This window comes from Amblyraja radiata, chromosome 23 (genome assembly GCF_010909765.2).
Source record: "Amblyraja radiata isolate CabotCenter1 chromosome 23, sAmbRad1.1.pri, whole genome shotgun sequence".
Taxonomy (NCBI): Eukaryota; Metazoa; Chordata; class Chondrichthyes; order Rajiformes; family Rajidae; genus Amblyraja; species Amblyraja radiata.
This window is the reverse complement of record NC_045978.1, coordinates 4631543-4654370: the sequence shown is the minus strand read 5'-3', so window position 1 is coordinate 4654370 and position 22828 is coordinate 4631543. Positions and strand designations below refer to the sequence as shown.

The 22828-nt window shown below is 43.2% G+C and overlaps 1 protein-coding gene across 1 annotated transcript; it reads right to left on the bottom strand.

The window, feature by feature from the left end:
• Positions 1 to 7991: 7991 nt before the first annotated feature.
• On the bottom strand, positions 7992 to 21827 carry LOC116986058 (tripartite motif-containing protein 55-like). Its single transcript, XM_033041238.1, has 8 exons — positions 21535 to 21827; positions 18043 to 18191; positions 16568 to 16733; positions 16362 to 16457; positions 12143 to 12376; positions 11663 to 11685; positions 11456 to 11580; positions 7992 to 9997 (listed from the first exon to the last, which is right to left on the bottom strand). Exons 1-8 carry the CDS (start codon positions 21700 to 21702, stop codon positions 7992 to 7994), a joined length of 2967 nt encoding a protein of 988 aa, XP_032897129.1. The 5' UTR covers positions 21703 to 21827.
• Between the last annotated feature and the right edge of the window lie 1001 nt (positions 21828 to 22828).

Sequence of the window (22828 nt, the reverse complement as noted above, 5' to 3'; positions counted from 1 at the left end):
GTATTTAAAGCTATCACTGCACTCATTGGCCATCAGTGCCATGTTGTAGCAATGTGTTTATTTCTGGGCAAACAATAAATCTGGATCTAGATGTAATACGCTGTAAATCTCCAGGTAGAGCATCCATCACTCAGCACTATGATGGTGGTGGGCGTGTTAGTCGAGATGGAGATGCTTTTGGAGTTGCATCTTTGTATGTGATGATGTTTTGTAGATCTCTGGTGCTGGCTGGTAGGGTATTCCAATCCCTTGATGTCTTGAAGAAAAAACGAGTTAGAAAGTGCTAACAAAGTGCCGTGCGGAATTAAATAATTTCCAGGGTGGTAGCTTCTGGTTGACGTGCCTATGGGTGATTGGGTTAACTGGATGTGGTCCATCTTGTAATCAATAGTGGTATTTTGATACCATGAAAAATGATAGTTTTTTTTGTTTTAAACTGTAAAATCTGAAATTGCTTCCATAATATCAAATAAGATTGAAACACAATTAAAGCAACAAGTAGGACAAACCCTTGATGTATAAATTATAATTTATAGTTAACCCCTTTATCCTGTATCTATACATAGTGGGCAGCTTCGTTGTAATCATGGAAAGTCGTTTGGAGAGACACAAAAAGCCAGAGTAACTCAGCGGGTCAGGCAGCATCTCTGGAGAAAAGGAATAGGTGATGTTTCGGATCGGGACCCTTCTTGGATGTCTGGGTGGTGCGCAACAAAGAGCTTTTTCACTGTACCTCAGTACACATGACAATAATAAACTAACACAAACTAGTCCCTTCCATAAGCTAGAGTACAGTCCCGATCCTCCAACCAACCTCATTGTTGACATTGGACTTTTTTCTCTTGAACTTTAATGTTACATCGCAGAGTACATTCTGCACTGTGGTATTTTTCTCTTCACTATCTTTTGTACTTGTCCATAGCTTGTTTGTATCCTGGTATAGCATTATTTGATTTGATTGAATCGCACTCAAACAAAAGCTTTTCACTGTCTCTCAGTACACAAAGCACTGATAAACCTAATCCTAAAACAGCATCTACATTTCTGATGAAGGGTCTCGACCAGAAACATCACCTATTCTTTATCTCCAAAGATGCTGCTGGACTGGCTGAGTTACTCCAACATTTTTTGTCTATCTTTGGTGTAAACCAGCATCTGCAGTTCAGTTTAGTTTATTGTCACCTGTACCGAGGTACAGTGAAAAGCCTTCGTTGTGTGCTAACCAATCAGCGGAAAGACAATACATGATTACAATCGACCCATTTACAGTGTACATAAGCGAATAGCATTTAGTTCGAGGTAAAGCCAGTAAAGTCCGATCAAAGATAGTCTGAGGTTCACCAACGAGATAGATAGTAGGTACACAAAAATGCTGGAGAAACTCAGCGGGTGCAGCAGCATCTATGGAGCGAAGGACATAGTAGTTCAGGACTGCACTCTAGTTCCTTTTTACACTACATTTACATAGGGCCTTGGCTCTAACCAAAACATTACTGTGTTCCAGCAAATGATTATTAGCCTCAAAGTTAACAATGACCAATTTAATTAATTTCATAAAGTCATTGCAAAACTGCTTTGAGAAGATCTCCCTGTGATGGTGCAAACTAATTGTATCCCACCCTGAGTTCACATTTTTAATTTCCATTTACAAAGCCTTTGTTAATTAAGAGATTGGCAATGAATGGGAATGTAGAGCTGCATTCCCTGCACAGTGCTTTGTTAGCTGCATTATTAATAACTTTCCTTAAAGTATTGCCAACTTAAAAAGGATATGCAGAAAATAAGATAGACAAAAATGCTGGAGAAACTCAGCGGGTGAGGCAGCATCTATGGAGCGAAGGAATAACGTGTTAATGTGCGGGGATTGCTGGACGTTGCGGCTCGGTCTGTTTCCGCGCTGTATCTCTAAACTAAACTAAGCTGTTTCCCTCAGTGTGGTTCTGCATTATTAACTCCAGACGTCACTTCAAAAGACAAATACAGAAACGACAGTCGTTGCTTAATATCTTCACATTCAGCAACTGCAGGATCACCTCACTTCTCTAGTTCGCGAGAGCGTTCAGCCACGAAAATGAAAAGATGTGTCGGGAGGAGTCGGCTGTGCTGGGTTCATGACCCGCTGTTGGTTGCACGCTGCTTCCCGTAGCAGAATCTGGGCTTTCCACCTGCGGAACAAAGCAACGTCACAACGTCACAAGGAACAGGAATAGATTTCAGCCGGGACTCCCAACTTCAACCCTCGACAACGCTGAACCGACCACTATCCTGCACCGATAGAGTTGCTGCCTCGCGGCGCCAGAGACCCGGTTTCGATCCTGACCTGTGTGGAGTTTGCATGTTCTTCCTGTGACCGTGTGGGTTTCCTCCGGGCGCTCCGATTCCCACAAACCACCCAAAGACGTGCTTGATTGTCATAAGGTCATAAGTGATAGGAGTAGAATTAGGCTATTTGGCCCATCTAATCTACTCCGCCATTCAATCACGGCTGCCCTATCTCTCTCTCCTAACCCCATTCTCCTGCCTTCTCCCCTTAACCTCTGGCAAAAATGCTGGAGAAACTCAGCGGGTGCAGCAGCATCTATGGAGCGAAGGAAATAGGCGACGTTTCGGGCCGAAACCCTTCTTTAGACTCATTGAACACCTAATCAACAATCTATCTATCTCTGCCTTAAAAATATCCACTGACTTGGCCTCCACAGCATTCTGTGGCAAAGAATTCCACAGTTTCACCACCCTCTGACTAACGACATTTCTCCTCATCTCCTTCCTAAAAGAACGTCCTTTAATTCTGAGGCTGTGCCCTCTGGTCCTAGACTCTCCCACTAGTGGAAACATCCTCTCCACATCCACTCACTACAAGCCTCTCACTATTCTGTGTGTTTCAATGAGGTCCTACCCCCCCCCCCCTCATTCTTCTAAACGTAACTTCAATTAAAGTGTAAAATGTAATTTTGTTGAAAGATACAGCGTGGAAACAGACCCTTTGGCCCACTGAGTCCACGCTGAGAGTTACCTGGTGAAGGGCACCAAGAACAAAGGGTGCCTAGCAGGGGGGGGGGGAGGCACTGAGAATGAAGGGGGTCCCAGCAGGTACCGCCGAGGACAGGCGGGGGAACCTAACAGGGGGCCGCCTGCTGCCACGTGCGGTGAGCGGGGGGGGGGGGGGGGGGGGGGGGGGAGGGGCTTGGTTCACCACTGCGAGCAGAGGATAAAACTGTTTGATTAACGTGTTGTAACTATGTCGCCGGCAAAAACGTGGTGACTCGTAGGTGTACTGCCTACGTGAGGTCTGATGCAAGACCTTATCGAGTTCTATGCAAAACAAAGCATTTCACTATACCTAGGTACATGTAACTTCAAAGTGTCATTGAACCATTAATCACCTGGACACGAGTTCCACGTCCTACTCACACTAGGGGCACTTTACGCAAAACCTGCACATCTTTGAAAAGTGGGGCGTTACTGGAGCACCATGTTTACAGGGAGAACGTACAAACTCCACACAGACAGCACCCAGAGTCAGGATCGAACCCAGGTCTTTGGCGCTGTGCGGCAGCAACTCTACCGCTGCGCCACCGTGCATTTTAAATCTGCGCTCAGGGAGTGTTTAACATTTTGAAACTAAAGACCAAGAAATTTGAACAAATGAAGATGCAGAAAATATTGATGACGTTACAATCCATACTGACAAGTAGCAAATCATAGTGTGTAGGAATGAACTGCAGATGCTGGTTTAAATCGAAGGTAGACACAAAATGCTGGAGTCACTCAGCGGGAGACCCATTCCTTCTCTCCAGAGATGCTGCCTGTCCCGTTGAGTTACTCCAGCATTTTGTGTCAACTTTAGTAGCAAGTCATAGTTTAACATTTATATCTTTTAATAGCAATTTAGGTGAAATTTGCAGCTGTGAAATGATGCTGATGGAACATTTATTAATATTCAAACAGCAGGCACGATGGTAGAGAATGTTTCCACATTGTAACTTGGACATTAAACAGCGAGTATTAACATTCAAACAGGACAGAGCATGGAACATTATTTTTTTAAAGTGCAATATGAAGAGGAATAATAGTTGTTGCGCTGCTAGTTAATATTTGCTGAAATATTTGGAATAATTGTCCTATATTACCTTCTTCATTTAAGTCCATTCAACCCTTCCATGTATAAGCCATGAATTCATCCCTAGTCCAAAGGTTGAGAAGAATGATCATCAATGCCAATAATGAAAGGCAGAAGCCTAGTGCCTATTGAAGAAATACAGACCAGACTATGTACATGGCAATGAAGACAAATGGCATGCAGAGACTGTTTAATTGATACATCAAAGAGCACTCATTGACATGGGTGGGAATCTTGGACAATTTAACAATGTAAACATATGATATTCCCATATATTGAGGCTTTCATCTCTTCTATCAGTTATAATAGGCATGCAAACTCGTTAGAAACTCCAGCTAAATTTGCTCCATAATCAATCTTTGAAAAGTACGAGTGCAAGAAGGAACTGAAGATACATAAAAAAGCTGGAGAAACTCAGTGGGTGCAGCAGCATCTATGGAGCGAAGGAAATAGGCAACGTTTCGGCCCGAAACGTTGCCCATTTCCTTCGCTCCATAGATGCTGCTGCACCAGCTGAGTTTCTCCAGCTTTTTTGTGTACCTTCGATTTTCCAGCATCTGCAGTTCCTTCTTAAACAAGGAACTGAAGATGCTGGTTTGCACCGAAGATAGACACAAAATGCCGGAGTAACTCGCTGAGATGCAGCATCTCTGGAGAAAAGGAATAGGTGATGTTTTGGGTCAAGACCCTTCTTCAGACTCCATAATGATTTGAAATTGGTCTAAAAATTTTCTCCAAAATCTCTGGCTTTGTGGGGGATTCCAACCTTTGGCTTGAATACCACACGAGAATAAAAGATTTTCTTTAAAAAATATATACTGCATGGACTATTAAAACATACATCCCTCATCGTACCAGTCTATTGCATGAGATAATTTGATGGATGTCGGGGCAGGCTGTGTATTATATCTGTCCATTGCAATAGGAATGTCAAGGAGGTTAGAAATTGCCATTTTAAATCACGAGGATAAGGCTCGATGCAGGACTGAATCAGATGAATGAAAATGGACCTTATTTAAATCCATGAAACAACACGACTCTCGCGGAGAAGGGTACAAAGTGCTGGGGTAACTCAGCAGGTCAGGCAGCAAGTCTGGAGAACATGGATGGGTGACGTTTCGGGTCAGGACACCTCTGCAGACTGGTCGCAGGGGGAGCGAGAAGGAAAGCTGGAAGAGAGGAGAGGCAGGACAGAGCATGGCCAGTAGCAGGTGAACGCAGGCGAGGGGGTTATTTCGATAGGCAGATCATTAGACAAAGGCCAGAGATTTAAAAAAACAAAAACAGGTGCCAGCCAAAAGCATAAAGAGTTGCGAATTGTGAAGGTCAAGCCCAGGAAAGCTGTGAATTGTGAAGCTGGAGGAAGGAATGTGGGGGAAGGGGGTGGGAGATTGCAACCTTCACGTGGTTCGCCCTGTTTCGACGAATGCAATCAACCTGGCGTACACAATCAAGTAAGATCAAATAGAACAAGTTGTCCTACAACTTTAGACTGCGCATGCCATACGCAAGAAGGAGAAGAAGGAATGTGGGGGAAGGGGGTGGGAAGAAAACAGTGCAAGGTTGGCCAGGATTCAGGGGAGGAGAGTCAGGGGTGGGGGGGGGGGGGTTGGTGGAGAAAGAAAGAAAGGGAGGATATATACATTGGGGGATTGCGAGAGTCAAGAGAAAGAATGAGCAACTTTATTTTTCCCAATTCCAATTGTGCTACAGATAATAAATTAATGGGAATACAATTCTTAGGCTAGATATTATTTCCCAAATAATCTTGAGCCAAGCATAAGATCCCATAAATCAAGTAATGCTCTTTGCTGCCAAGAATGCAGACAAATTTAACAAGTAAAAAGCACAAGTGAATGCCTGGGCTTGCCATTGAACTGCAGGATGCAAGGGGGAACACTTTAACTCTACAATGCAGAATGGCCATTCCTTTAGAAGACTTGTTAAAATCCTTCTTCACTGACCTTTGACACATGCGATGATGGGACGGTGTTTTGGCAGTCGGGTGCTTCTATCACAGTTGGTGAGCCGGGAGCATTTGCAACAGGGCTGGCCTCTGGTTGTATCAGAGTCTCTGCCACTGATGGTGGTCCAGGTACATCATGACTGGTTGGGCTTGGGCTGGGACTTGTAACCAGTATGGTGGGTTTAAGCACATGCCATGAACCACACTTATGCCAACCTGGATATAACTTGGTATCTTCATCGACCACTGCCAACAGGTGCGGTATTTTTAAACCATCGGCATTGCAAATTCCACTTAACCATCCATTCTTGGAAAACCAAATGCAAGATTAAATAACAAAATATCAGCGATCATCAATAATGATAGGGTAATATAATTTCTCTACTGATATATCCAGTCGCGTTTAGTTTTAATTAGTTATCGTTAGATAGGGCTCTTAAAGATAGCGTAGTCAAGGGATATGGGGAGAAGGCAGGAACGGGCTATTGATTGTGGATGATCAGCCATGATCACAGTGAATGGCGGTGCTGGCTCGAAGGGCCAAATGGCCTACTCCTGCACCTATTGTCTATTGTCCATAATTATGGTAGATGCAGTACAGTTTAAGAATAAGGGGTCGGCCATTTAGGACTGAGATGAGGAAACACATTTCCACCCAGAGTGTTGTGAATCTGTGGAATTCTCTGCCACAGAAGGCAGTGGAGGCCAATTCACTGGATGTTTTCAAGAGAGAGTTAGATTTAGCTCTTAGGGCTAACTGAATAAAGGGATATGGGGAAAAAGCAGGAACGGGGCACTGATTTTGGATGATCAGCCATGATCATATTGAATGGCGGTGCTGGCTCGAAGGGCTGAATGGTCTACTCCTGCACCTATTTTCTATGTCCATGAGTTTCTATGTATAGTCATATGCTGACTAACAGAAGGACAAAGTTTAAAGGTGATATTTTGAATAAACATATGTAGATTTACAATGAACAATAACTAGTAGGGCCAACAATATGCTAAAGCTCTAAAGTTGAAGATAAAGAACATATGGAACATAACAGCACAGGAACAGGCCCTTCGACTTGGAATAGAACAGGCACAGAATTATCCAAAGGGAACAAGTGTAAAAATGAGACTTTCCTCCTCAATATACAGATGTGAATAATTTAGGGTAAATCCCAAATTCCAGTGGTTTGTAGGTGAATTCTGTATCTGTAAATTGTCCCTAGAGTGCAGCACAGGACTGGAGTACGGGGTGATTGTTGGTCGACGCGGACTCGGTGGTCCGAAGGGCCCGTTTCCATGCTGTGTCTCTAAACTAAACTAAAACTAAAATAGAAGCAAGCAAGACAAGAAAGGAGGAATTTGGGTGGAGGTTAAAAGGAGGAATTGGCTATCACAACTTGTGGAAACTTTGTTGGGATTTTTAAAAAGTTGCCACGACCAAAGATCCTATAGCAGAGCAAGATAGACCACTCCTTCTAAATGCAATGGGCTGACGTGTAGTACGCAACGGAGCGGAACGTGGGCCTTTTTTTCATCCATTTCAGTAACCCGACCCGACTCGCAGTGTAATCAACGTTGCGGGGGAACAGTTTATGTTAATAAATTATATTTCTGAAAATGTGGAGAAGATTTTTCCCAGATAACTTTTATTTTTACGAGGATGTTTCCGTAACCATCTCCCGTCTCCGCACTAGTATCTTTGCTCCTCTATGGGATCTTTGGTGCGGAGACGGAAGCCGGTTACAGAAATGGGGCTGAAAATTACCCATGAATCTGCCCATGACCGTACTAGGTCTTTTTCGTCGAGTGATCTATCTTGCTCGCTATAGGATCAAGCCACGACTGTAAGGAAAACAACGTTTTCAAATTAATATTTAACTTGACCGAGGGCTGATTCTTTCTTAACAATATCTACTTTTGCCTGATATAATTCAATGTGAATTCAGAAACACATACCTGTTGTACGGTTGTTTCGGTGACACCAACATCAGCGCTGTCTTGTGTCGATTTACCGCTTTCAACATCTGCAAATGGAGTTATGGTTTGTCCGCATCGGAAGATTTCACTCCTGGGCGCTGGAAATACAGCGGCTGATTCCGGAGATGGTCTGCAGGGGGCAGTGATGGGTTCTACTGCTGAACCAGGTCCATCCTCCTCTGAAGATGTAGCATTGGCTTCATGGACCATTGATATTGGAGTATCTGAAGGTTTACCCGGCGTTTCTTCTGTGAAGAAATTATCGGTGGGGTCCAGACTTGTAGGAATGCATTCTTCTCTCTTTGCTCCTCTGATATCTGCATTACAATCTTCCATTTTTAAACCAGCATTGCACGACGTCTCATTTGAATCTTCTACTTCAGCAAACTCATCCACAACATCTGGAAACACAGCACCTGGCCCATGCGTTGGCAGGGCTCCGTCAACAGCTGGAGGAGATGCAGCGGTGCATTCCTCCATTGGAAGGACCTCAACTGAAGTCACTTCCGACTCAGTATTAACCATCTCCTTTTCAGGCACCTGATCCACAGGTTCGACATTGGGTTCTCCCATTGTGGGGACTTCATTTACATTGCTCCATGTCTCCGCACAGGAGTCTCCTTCAATCTGAGCGCCTAAAGATTCAGAGGCACGTTCTTGCTTTTCATGGATGTCATCCACAACGTTGGAGGACTCAACATTGGCTACAGGAACCACAGGTACTGAAGACTCAACACTTAGCATTTTCTTCTCAGGACTGCCAGACACAGAAGCCAAAGACGCAGTGCTGAATGTTTCCTCTACAGAAACTTCATTCACAGTAGTGGAGGACTCCAGATTGAGATAATCTTCAAGTAAATTATCCATAGAATGCGACAAGTCAACATTGGACTCTTTCTTTTCAGGAGCTTCAACTGAAGACTTGACAACAGACTGCTCTTCAGTTGGTTTAGGCCCAGCGCCATCAGACACAACATTGACTTCTTCCTTTACAAGATCTTCTCCAAAATCAGTGGAAGACTTGGCACTAGGATCATCTCCAAGTACGTTAACCACAGAGCATGAAGGTTGAAGAATGGACTCTTTATTTCCAACGGTAAGTGTCACAGCAGCCAAAGACTCAACACTGGGATGGTCTTCAACAGCTTCATCCCAGGGATCACCAGACAAAGCACAGAGTTCATTTACAGGAATCCCATCCACACCAACAGAGGGCTCAGAGCCTACAAAACCTGAAGGCTCAATGCTGGACTCTCTCTTTTCCAGACCAGCTCCAGCAGTTGAAGACTTTGCCCTTGCCTGCTCTTCAGGAGCTTCAATCTTAACACCATTAGACTCGGTACCAGATTCTTCATTCAAAGGGATCCCACCCACAGCAAAGGGTTCAACCTTGAGCTCTTCAATACCAATGGGCGATTCTCCATTGAGGACCTCATATTCACAGGCTTCAATCCCAACAACAGAGTATTCATCCCTAGGCTCCTCCTTTTCAGGGATGTCTTCAACAGCACTGAAGAACTCGACATTGGGATCTTCCACAAGGACCTCATCCCCTGCTTCAATAAACTCCATAATGAACTCGTCTTTTGCAGAAACCTCTTCATCAGCATTGGAAGGTCGTGCTCGGAGGTCCTCCTCAGGAGTATTACCCACAGCACCTGAAGATTCAGCAGCCCCCAGATCTTCATTTTCTGGAACATCACCTAGAACACCAGAGCGCTCCTTACTGACACCTTCCATCTCAGGGACCATACCTACAATATCAGGAAGTCCGGGGTAAGGCTCTGAGGACGAAGAAAGGTTTTCTTCCAGGGCAGGGACGTCAACAAAAACTTCTGAAATATTAGCAGCGGGCAATTCTGAAAATTTATCTTCCTCTTCACACTCCTCCTTTTCAATTGCTGCAGCCTCTGCAACTCCTGTCTCGGATTTCTCTTCATCTTAAAACAAACAAATTTGGCATGAGCACTTAATAAGATTCAGATAAACCAATTTTATGAAGAGAATAATGTTGGTATCATGCAAGTAGTTATGTACCTTGACTTTCAGTTTACTTGTGTGTAGTGCTATGTCGAATATGTTAAGTTGTTGCGATAAGAATTTCATTGTTCCGTTGTCAGGATATATGACAATTAAACACTCCTGACTCTCTTGAAAAAAGTTTGAAATCAATGATAACCTCTGATTGCCCTGAATATATAAATACTTAGTCTTTGATACACATTTTCAAAGATTTGGTTGTAGATTTAATAGGAGCAGTATAAATTGGATTGATTGATGGAGAAGCAATTATCTATATGAACATAGACAAAAATGCTGGAGAAACTCAGCGGGTGAGGCAGCATCTATGGAGCGAAGGAATAGGTGACGTTTCGGGTCGAGACCCTTCTTCTGACCGAAATTCTTCGCTCCATAGATGCTAGTGGTGAATCTCTGGAATTCTCTGCCACAGAAGGTAGTTGAGGCCGGTTCACTGGCTATATTTAAGAGGGAGTTAGATGTGGCCCTTGTGGCTAAAGGGATCAGGGGGTATGGAGAGAAGGCAGGGATGGGATACCGAGTTGGATGATCAGCCATGATCATATTGAATGGCGGTGCAGGCTCGAAGGGCCGAATGGCCTACTCCAGCACCTATTTTCTATGTTTCTAGGTTTCTATGCTGCCTCACCGGCTGAGTTTCTCCAGCATTTTTGTCTACCTTCGATTTTTCCAGCATCAGCAGTTCTTTCTTAAACATCTATATGAACATGATCTGATGATATTTTAAGTATAATAATGAATGTTCGTTATTCATTTCTTCCTACAAATGCATGAATCGTTTAGATCCAGACCCTTTGGTTCGAAAAGCAATTTAATCAAAACACAGTATTCCTGGAGTTTAGTTTCGTTTAGAGATACAGCACGGAAACAGGCCCTTCGGCCCACCAAGTCCTTGCTGATCAGCGATCCCTGCATATTATCCTACACACACACACACAAGGGACAATTTACATTTACACCAAGCCAATTAACCTACAAACCTGTACGGCTTTGGAAGTTGGGAGGAAACGGAAGATCTCGGAGACAGCCCAGGCGGTCACGAAGAGAATGTACAAACTCCGTACAGACAGTACCCATAGTCGAGATCGAACCTGGGTCTCTGGTGCCGAAAGCGCTGTAAGGCAGCAACTCTACTGCTGCTCCACCGTGCCGCACATAATTTGTCACAATGACTTAAATCCTGAGAAAGGCCGATTAATAAAGTGACTGGGATTTGGAAAACATTTAGAATTGGAATGTATGAACACGAAGACCAAGGTTTTCTTTCAGTGTAGTTAAGTATTTTGCCCTTCCAATGCAGAAATGAGGACACATTTTGCCTTTGCCAAGAGCAAAGCTGAACAGAAAGGTATCTTTACCTTTGAGGAAACCAATTGCTTGGAGCAGTTGCTGTTCTTTCTCAAGATCAATATTATAGTGATCCATATTTTCATAACCATGCTCCAGTTCTTCAATACCTGAGGCTCCAGTGGCTTCTGAAACTCTAATCAAATCAGAAACGTCACTAATCGCGTCCAGACCAGCTTCTTCAATTGTTAAAATATTGAATAGTCACAGATACTTACTTTGCTATCAGCGTCTTTGCATTCTATAAAATAAATAATAAGTCAAAAATTAACTGGGCTTTTTTTTACCCTCCCCCCCCAAACAGGAGAAATTGTAAGTATTTTAGTTTAGTTTATTGTCACGTGTATCGAGGTATTGTTGCGTGCTAACCAGTCAGCGGAAAGACAATATGCGATTACTATACATTAGTGGCGGAGGTCGGACAAGCCGCCGAGAACAAAGGGGGTCCCGGCATGGCAGAGTCGCCATGAATGAAGATAGCGGAGTCAGGGGATATGGGGAGACTCTGTGCGTCTTCCCAGTCTGAAGAAGGATCTCGACCCCAAACGCCACCCATTCCTTCTCTCCAGAGATGCTGCCTATCCCGCTGAGTTACTCCAGCTTTTTGTGTCTATCTTCAATTCCTCTCATGATTTTTCTCAGTAGTTCATGAGCAGTTCAGTTGCCTGATAAGTGTAATAAGTATAACGTTTGAGTACCTGTAGAAAGACTGCCATTTGGGGTTCCTTCATTGACTGTAGCACAGACTCTATGAGCTTGGACATGGATTGTATGTGTTCACCGTAACGTTTTATCAAAGCCTTGCACTGGGTTATTTTCTCATCTTGTTCATTTGTGATTATTTGCTTCATCTCTTGTTTTTTTCCCTCTAACACTGCAAACAGGGAATCAAATTGTTCATACAATGCTTGCTTTTGGCCTCTACAGTTGTCCTGAAAGACAAAATGGGTTTAGTAGATTGACAAGCAAGATATATTTTGTACAGGTTCACTGATAATAATAATAATAATGATGGATGGGATTTATATAGCGCCTTTCTAATACTCAAGGCGCTTTACATCGCATTATTCATTCACTCCTCAGTCACACTCGGTGGTGGTAAGCTACTTCTGTAGCCACAGCTGCCCTGGGGCAGACTGACGGAAGCGTGGCTGCCAATCTGCGCCTACGGCCCCTCCGACCACCACCAATCACTCACACACATTCACACACAGGCAAAGGTGGGTGAAGTCTTGCCCAAGGACACAACGACAGTATGCACTCCAAGCGGGATTCGAACCGGCTACCTTCCGGTTGCCAGCCGAACACTTAGCCCATTGTGCCATCTGTCGTCCCTGATGCAATCCCATTCAGGATAAGTAGCTCCGATATATCCCAGTCAATTAGGGTAACATTTCAACAGAATGGCCGATGCATTGAAGCAACTCTGCTGTATCACATTGGTCCTGTTATTAATGTGGGAGGCTTCTCTGAAACCTATTTCAGGTATTTATATACTGTCCTGACTGCAAAAATGTTACACCTCTTTGAACGAGTAGTAACTGAGTTTTCAGATGATTTAATAGCCATAAATTATTCCGTAACCCGCTCTGCTCTCGAATAAAAATAATTAGTGTCATGAACATCACATTATTTTTCCAACAGGGCCCAGATTATGATATAATTTAGGAGCCTTAAGTCTCACTATATAGTAACTGATTGGTGGTACAGTGGTAGAGCTATTGCCTTACAGCACAGGAGACCCGGGTTCGATCCCGACCACGGGTGTTCTCTGTACGACTTCCCCATGACCTGTGTGGGTTTTCTCCGAGATCTTCAGTTTCCTCCCACGCTCCAAAGAATTACAGGTTTGTAGGCTAATTGGCTAGGTACAAATGTAAAATTGTCCCTAGTGTGTGTAGGATAGTGTTAGTGTGCGGGGATGGCTGGTCGGCGTGGACACGGTGGGCCGAAGGGCCTGTTTCCACGCTGTATCTCTAAACTAAACCAAACTGAAAACTTTAGTCATTTTTATTTTGTTCTGGGGATTCAAATTTAAGTTCATGTTTGCGTTTATTGCCACTTAACCAATTAAGGTACAGTGAAATTTAAGTTGCCATACAGCCATACTAAGTGAAAAGCAACAATACACACAAAAATAAAATAAAATTTAACACAAATGATGTGATAGCCACTGACTCCCTCGAGCGCAGCCATATTGGAAATCTTCACTGCAATTGTTTCGTAGTCATAGAGTCATAAGGCACGGAGCCAGGCCCTTCAGCCCATCTCATCCATGCCAACCAAGATGACCCATCTAAGCGAGTTCTATTTGCCCACATTAGTCCCGTATCCCTTTAAACCTTTCCTATCCACGTACCTGTCCAAATGTCGTTTAGACTTCATTATTGTCTCTGCCTCAACTACTCCCTCTGGCAACTCATTTCATCTGTCCACCACACTCTGTGAGAAAAGGCTGTGCCTCAGGTTCCTACTAAATCTTTCCCCGCCCACCTTAAACTTATGTCCTCACGTTCGTAAGTTCATCAGGTATAGGAGCAGAAATAGGCCATTGGGCCCATCAAGTCTACTCCGCCATTCAATCATGGCTTCCTGTGGCGGCTGGGAAAACACAACCTGCCACAGGCAATGATGGCCCAGTTTTATACACGGCCATCATAGAGTCTGTCCTCACCTTCTCCATCATGGTCTGGTTTGGCTCAGCCACCAAGCACGACACCCGGAGGCTGCAACGCATCGTTCGATCAGCCGAGAAGGTTATTAGCTGCAACCTTCCCCCCATCAACGAACTGTACACTGCAAGGGCCAGGAAGCGAGCGGGTAAGATCATCTCTGACCCTGGCCACAAACTCTTTGAAGCACTTCCCTCTGGGAGGCGACACCAGACTGTCAAAGCCGGCACAGCCAGACATAAAAACAGCTGCTTCCCACGAGCAGTAGCTCTACTCAACAGCCAAAAGTCTGTAGCCTCCTTGTGCTCTGGCGGGAGTTTTTACGGACATTTTCAACCTCTCACTTCTGAGGTCTGAGGTCCCCACCTGCTTTAAAAGGGCATCAATTATACCGGTGCCCAAGAAGAGTAAGGTGACATGCCTCAATGACTATCGACCAGTGGCACTAACGCCGGTGGTGATGAAGTGCTTTGAGAGGTTGATCATGGAGCAAATCAACTCCTACCTTGACAAAAACCTGGACCCACTGCAGTTCGCGTACCGCCACAACAGATCAACGGTGGATGCGATCTCGCTGGCCCTCCACTTCGCACTGGACCACTTGGACAACAAAAACTCATATGTCAGGCTGTTATTCATTGATTACAGCTCGGCATTTAACACAATCATCCCCTCCAAACTGGTTACCAAACTCGCAGAACTGGGCCTCTGCGCATTCCTCTGCAACTGGATCCTCGACTTCCTCATCCACAGACCACAGTCTGTTCGTATTGGTGGAAATGTGTCAGCCTCGATAACACTCAGCACGGGAGCACCTCAAGGCTGCGTGCTCAGCCCCCTGCTGTACTCACTCTATACCCATGACTGCGTAGCGAACCACAGTGCGAACTCCATCATCAAGTTCGCTGACGACACCACTATTGTGGGGCGTATCACTGATGGGGATGAGTCAGAATACAGAAGAGAGATCGAGCAACTGTCCATATGGTGCCAGCGCAATAACCTGGCCCTTAACACCAGCAAAACCAAGGAACTGATTGTGGACTTTGGAAGGAGTAGGAGGGGGACCCACAGCCCCATTTATATAAACGGGTCGATGGTTGAAAGGGTCAAGAACTTCAAATTCCTGGGCGTGCACATCTCTGAAGATCTTTCCTGGTCCGAGAACACTAACGCAATTATCAAGAAAGCTCATCAGCGCCTCTACTTCCTGAGAAGATTACGGAGAGTCGGTTTGTCAAGGAAGACTCTCTCTAACTTCTACAGGTGCACAGTCGAGAGCATACTGACCGGTTGCATCGTGGCTTGGTTCGGCAATTTGTGCGCCCTGGAGAGGAAAAGACTACAAAAAGTAGTAAACACTGCCCAGTCCATCATCGGCTCTGACCTTCCTTCCATCGAGGGGATTTATCGCAGTCGCTGCCTCAAAAAGGCTGGCAGTATCATCAAAGACCCACACACCATCCTGGCCACACACTCATCTCCCTGCTACCTTCAGGTAGAAGGTACAGGAGCCTGAAGACTGCAACAACCAGGTTCAGGAATAGCTACTTCCCCACAGCCATCAGGCTATTAAACCTGGCTCGGACAAAACTCTGATTATTAATAACCACTTTCTGTTATTTGCACTTTACCAGTTTATTTATTCATGTGTGTATATATTTATATCATGGTATATGGACACATTTATCTGTTTTGTAGTAAATGCCTACTATTTTCTGTGTGCTTAAGCAAAGCAAGAATTTCATTGTCCTATACAGGGACACATGACAATAAACTCACTTGGACACTTGAACTTGAACTTGAACTTGCTCTGGTATTTTATTTAATTCTTCACATGTTTAAATTCTATTTTATTTTTAACTGTCTACTGCATATCATGCTGTTACTTGCGAGCAAAGCACCAAGGCAAATTCCTTGTATGTATACATATTTGTCTAATAAAATTAATTCAATTCAATTTTATCTTTCCCTCTCAAACCCATTCTATTGCTTGATTCTTGATTCTCTGCATAAAACACTATTTGCATTCACCTATCTATTCCCCTCATGATTTTACACACCTTCCTAAGATCACCCCTCAGCCTCCTGCACTCCAAGGAATAGAGTTGCTGTCCTGCCCAATCTCTGTCAATCGCTCAGACCCTCGAGTCCTGCCAACATCCTCATAAATCGTCCCTTCATTTTCAACACTGAAGGCATGGATGAGCGACCAGCTAGAAAACTGATTGAAGTAAATCGTTACCTCGATATTTTTGCTCATTTCTTCCAGATGTGTAATAAATGCTTCAATTGTATCATTGGCTGCAACAAGTGCTCCAATTCCATCGTCTAGTTTGCACTAGGAAACAAAAGCAACATAAATGAGCTCTACATTTAAATCCAATGCTTGCTGTAAATGATTCAATATTTTAGAGATTGGAGCAACAATTGTTTAACATGTATCCCCACCTTTTGTTGTTTGTAGACAGTTAGAAGTGGGGAAACTTCACAAGCCTTGTGAACACCAAATACTTTGCACAATGAACATGTTGGAGTCTCACATGAAATGCAGTAGATATTAATCTTTTCCTCATCATGCTCTTCACATGTTGGTTGTTCAGGTTTTGCTGTGGACCTGGATTAATTGTTTAAAAATGATCGCATTACTTATTGCAAAGATCAATCAATTTAAGCATAGAGATTGAAAAAACATTGCGAACGACTAGTAATAAAAAAAATACCTGGGCATTTTTTTTGCTTTAATGCCACCGTTTATCATAATTAATTGCCACAATGATAGCAAACTAAGCAGTACAAACCACAATTTTTGAACTAACTTTGAAACATTTAAGTTGAAAGTAGAAATAAAGAACTGCAGACGCTGGTTAATACGAAAAGACACAAAGTGCTGGAGTAATTTAGCAGGTCTGGCAGTATCATTTTGTGCTAAACTTTATTCCCTTTTTCATGTATCTGTACACTGTGGATGGCTTGATTGTAATCATGTATAGTCTTTCTGCTGACTGGATAGCACGCACCAAAAATGCTTTTCACTGTAACTCGGCACACGGGACAATAAACAAAACTAACTAAACATGAATAGGTGAAATTTCAGGTCGGGACACTTCTCTAAGTTTAGTTTAGTTTAGTTTAGAGATACAGCGTGGAAACAGGCTCTTCGAGCCACCGAGACCACGCCAACCGTTGATCACTCATACACTAGTTCCATCATTTACGTTAGGGACAATTAACCTACAAACCTGTACATCTTTGGAATGTGGAAGGAAACCAGAGCACCCAGAGAAAACCCACACGGTTACAGGGAGATGTACAAACTCTGTACAGACATCACCCATAGTCAGGATCGTTCCCGGGTCTCTTCTGCTGACTGGTTAGCACCCAACAAAAGCTTTTCACTGTACCTCGGTACAGGTGACAATAAACTAAACTATACATTATTACAATCAATGCTGGAGTAACTCAGCGGGACAGGCAGCACTCTCTGGAGAGTAGGACCAGGTGACGTCTTGAGCCAATCTGAAGAAGGATCTCGACCCGAAACGTCATCCATTCCCAGTCTCCAGAGATGCTGCTTGTTCCGCTGAGTTACTCCAGCATTTTGTGTCTATCTTTGGTTTAAACCAGCACCTGCAGTTCCTTCATGCACATATGATTACAATCAATATGCATTCAGTGTAGAGATACAGGATAAAGGGTATAATGTTTGGTGCAGAATGAAGCCCAGAAAAATCAGATTACAGATAGTCTGAGGTTCTCCATTGAGGGAAGATGGTAGCTCAGGACTGCCCTCGAGTTGATGATAGAATGGTTGAGTTGTCTGATCACAGCGGGGAAGCAACCTGTAACATTGATTTGACGTTTGCACAATAAAAAAATCAAAACATTTGTCTTCAGTGCTACTGACACGTAGGAATATAACTTACCGCAGGGAGTCTTGTTTGTAAATGTCAATGATGTTTTCCACCAGCAAGTTTCTCTGGAGTCCGTAAACTCCATGTCTGTCGAGAATGATCTCCTGGCGGCAACATGGACACCGGAAACAGCCTCCTGAACCCAGACACGTGCCACGAGACTTTCAACAACAGAAAATTCACAGTCGGCATGGCAAGCAATTTGTCAGACACTTAACCAAAACTGAATACGGTTTTTTCTCTAAGGCAGACAGATATAGATAGATTTTTGATTAGTACAGGTGACAGAGGTTATGGGGAGAAGGCTGGTGAATGGGGTTAGGAGGGAGAGATAGATCAGCCACGATTGAATGGCGGAGTAGACTTGATGGGCTGAATGGCCTAATTCTACTCCTATGACCTTATGCGTATAACAAAGTATAAAAGATTTTGACATCAATTCATAATTTCATGTCATTGGAGCAAAATTAGGCCATTCTGCCCATCAGGTCTACTCAACCATTCAATCATGGTTGATCTATCTATCTATCCCTGTCAACCTTATTCTCCAGCATTCTCCCCATAACCTCTGATACCCGTACTAATCAAATTGTGCTGTACTGCATCAAATGATAATTTTCTATTTTTTTTGTTGTAATTTCTGAGCACCAATTTATTTCAGTCTTCCACCATTTGAGAGGGTTCAATAATAAATCTAGTGACCTGGAGTGCGTTCCCTCAATGTGACAATTCAATCCTTCCGCTTGTACTAACACTTCCCTGTGATAAAGACCCGTGTATGATTGGATGATACAGCCTAGAAATATGCCCTTTGGCCCAACTTGTCACAACTGCCTCAAAATTTTCAACATGTTGAAAGATTTACAACGACAGTGACGACAATTTTTGCTGCCGTAGGTTGTCGCCAGGTGTCGTAGGTGAATTCCATTAAAACTAGTCCCTGGCAGTCACCTAAAGAGTCGCCTAAGTGGGACAGGCCCTTTACTCAGCAGGCCAGGCAGCATCTCTGGAGAGAAGGAAACGGTGACGTTTTGGGTCGAGACCCCTCTTCAGTCTAAATGCTAACTATGGATTACATTTGGAAAGCAATCATCTGATGGCTTCGAATTGATTGAAATGTTAAAGACCCCACGGGCACGTTATACATAAACCCTTGGATACCTAATGTGCTTCTGTTTTTACTCTTCATCACATTTCCAAGTTTGTCTCACTTGCAAATGTTGATATTTTGCCTGGAGTTCAAGTTATTCAAGTGGCTGTGAGCAGTAATTCCAACAGCCAACACTGGGGGCAGTATTATAGACCCCCCCCCCCCCCATTCCAGTAAACAACTGTTCACCTTCACTCTGATTGGTGTCTTATGACCAGTTTCATATGTACTCTGCTAATGCCCCTTTAATCCCATGAGCTTTGGTTTAGTAAACAAGTCTGTTACGTGGCACATTATTAAAGACCTTTTGAAACTCCCAGTGTACATCCACCTCCTGTCACTTCATTAAATTAAATTAAATTAAATTTCTTTATTTAGCACATTTTTAGTCAACTTGCATTGACCCCAAAGTGCTTCACATAATTACATTCACACACACAGGCAAAGGTGGGTGAAGTGTCTTGCCCAAGGACACAACGACAGTATGCACTCCAAGCGGGATTCGAACCAGCTACCTTCCGGTTGCCAGCCGAACACTTAGCCCATTGTGCCATCTGTCGTCTCAAATATTTGATGTTGATATTTTGCCTAAACTCAAATATTTTTCAACTATGATTTACATTTAATAAAACAGGTTCATAAAAGATAAAACAGGAGAAACAAGGAACTGCAGATGCTGGTTTATATACAAAGATAAACACAAAGTGCTGGAGTAACTCAGCAGGTCAGGCAGTATCTCTGGAGGAAAAGGAAGTTTCGGGTCCAGACCCTTCTTCAGACTCACGTTTCGGGTCAGGTCTGAAGAAGGGTTCTGATCTGAAACATCACCCCTGTTTTTTCTCTGCCTGAGTTACACCAGCACTTTGAGTCTATCTTTGATAAACAACAGTGCAATTCCCGGATGCTATTTTGTCCCCTTTTTTTAATTTTTTATAAAGTGTCCCAACTATCGAAGTCACGCTGACTGGTTTCTCATTACCACATATGTTTTCCCCTCCATCTGGTAAACAAGGATTGCCTGGAAGATTTGTTGCAAAACTGAGTCTCCATTTCACTAATACTAAAGTCAAGCACATACTGTAAACCAGTCATTCACACAACAAGTGAAATATATGAAACAGCATATTAAAATAAATCCTTCAAAATGAATAGATATAAAATTTAAAAAACCCACTAGAAAAAAAAATGTAACTTGTTTGCTGCATTGTGGAAAAACGTAGGAGAAATTTCAATCAATTACGAGGGGAACATATGCAGATATTAGGACAAGTTATAAAAAGAAAGCTTGGTGAGAGAAAAAAAAATTAAGGAGTTTCTTGAGATTAAGAAGGGCATTAAAGAGGTAGAGAGGATTAAGAAGCAAATGTTATGTCTGAGTAACTGAAGGCATGATAGCCATTAGTGGGGATATCAAATCTTGAGATGATCAAGATGTTGCCAGAATTAGAGGAGCTATCTCAGTGTACTCCAGGGCTGGATTTTATACATGTGTAAGAATCACGGAGTATATTTAGACTTTAGAGATACAGCGTGGAAGCAGGCCCTTCAGCCCACCGAGTCCATGCCAAACCTACCCTGCACACTAGGGGCAATTTACAATATTAACGTCGCCAATTAACCTACAACCCTGCACGTCTCTGGAGTGTGGGAGGAAACCCAAGCGGGTGAGCGTACAAATTCCGTACAGACAGCACCCATAGTCAGGATCGAACCTGGGTCTCTGGCGCTGTGAGGCAGCAACTCTACCGCTGCGCTGCCCATCAGAAATAAAAACCAGCAAAGTGATGGGAGAAAGGCATTTGGGGCAAGTTACCACTTGCTCAGGGGATTTTAGAATGGTTTCAGATATATGAACATTATAAACATAGAAAATAGGTGCAGGAGTAGGCCATTCGGCCCTTCAAGCCTGCACCGCCATTCAATATGATCATGGCTGATCATCCAACTCGGTATCCTGTACCTGCCTTCTCTCCATACCCCCTGATCCCCTTAGCCACAAGAGCCACATCTAACTCCCTCTTAGATATAGCCAACGAACTGGCCTCAACTACCTTCTGTGGCAGAGAATTCCAGAGATTCACCACTCTCTGTGTAGAAAATAGGAGACTATTCATGGAAATATTTATACCTATAGGTAAAATATGTTTATACAGTGAAAACCTGCAATTAGGTTAATAACATGCATCAGCAAGAGACTTAAGAAATCCTGAACAATTATGAAGAATAATAAATAGTGGTTTTCCACCCAGAAATGGTGTCTGACTTAGACAGGTATACAGTACATTAGTCTAAAAAACCACATCATCTAAGAAATCCTTAGTTTCAGAGTTTTTATTTCAAATAGTCTGTCTTACCTGAAAAATATCATTGGCACATTTTCTACACAGGTTATGTTGACACGGTAATATCACAACAGGCTTGGAAAACATTTCAAGACATACTGGGCAAATTAGCTGTTTTTCCAGATTATCCATGGTTTGTGAATCCCGGTATATTGAGCTGTACTCCATCGGGATCGACATGACAAGGAATACCGATTATGCAGGAAGACCTCAACACACAATCGTGGGCACCAGCAAGTAAATTTCCTGTTGCTTTCTCGGCTTCTCCTCTTTAAAGAAAATATTTTTAGCGAAGGTATGGAATTAAAAGCTTCGCAGTGAGTTGCTATGCCTCGATCTGTCATTGTGTTTATATTTAAATCGCAGGCATCATGTGTTGAGCAAGAAGACATGCCATTGCCCATATATGTAAATTCTAGAATAGTGTTTAAGAAACACTCTGCTCGAGTTACTTTCATTCATATCACAAGGGACAACAACTTTATGACAAGTAAGCTTACTGGTTTTAGACCTTACTCAGAGACCAGCATTAAGAATGTTTAATCCAAATGAAACCAGTATTACAGGGGTTAGACACGAGCACAATTTAGATAGCTTTTACACAAGTTTCAAATCCCAGTCTGTTGTGAGAAAGCAACAGGAGGTTCTTAAATGTACTTTTAAACCAGGCTGTGTTCGAAAGGAAATCAAATCTTGTTTCTTTCTCTCTCTGATCTTGTGGTCTATCAGTCCATAACACTTACAAATGCAGAAAGCAGCAGCAGCCATCTTTCCCCCATCTGCATCAACCCTTAAAGCATTTGGAAATGTTACTGCTCAAATTGTGGTTTATCATCTTTTCAGAACCAAAGACTGCTCTGGCACCCATGAGGTTTTGGTGCTGCTGAATAGCAGAAATTCCTGGACTATTGGATGTTGCTGCTATTAATACCCCAGCACAATTTTCCTTTTACATATCACAATAGTATAGACACAAAAAGCTGGGGAAACTCAACGGGACAGGCAGCATCTCTGGAGAGAAGTGTCTGAAGAAGGGTTTCGACCGGAAACGTCACCCATTCCTTCTCTCCAGAGATGCTGCCTGTCCCGCTGAGTTACTCCAGCCGGTTTAAACCAGCATCTGCAGTTCCTTCCTTCACAATAGTATCGTGTAATTTTCAGTGAACCCAGTAAAGTTTAAAGGGAACACAACATCAAATAGAATCTGGTAATCTTCAGCTTGTATGTTTCCGCTTGTTAATAACTGAGAGTTACAAGCACTCTGGATGACCAGGGACAGACAAAAATAAACTTAGGGCTTTCATAA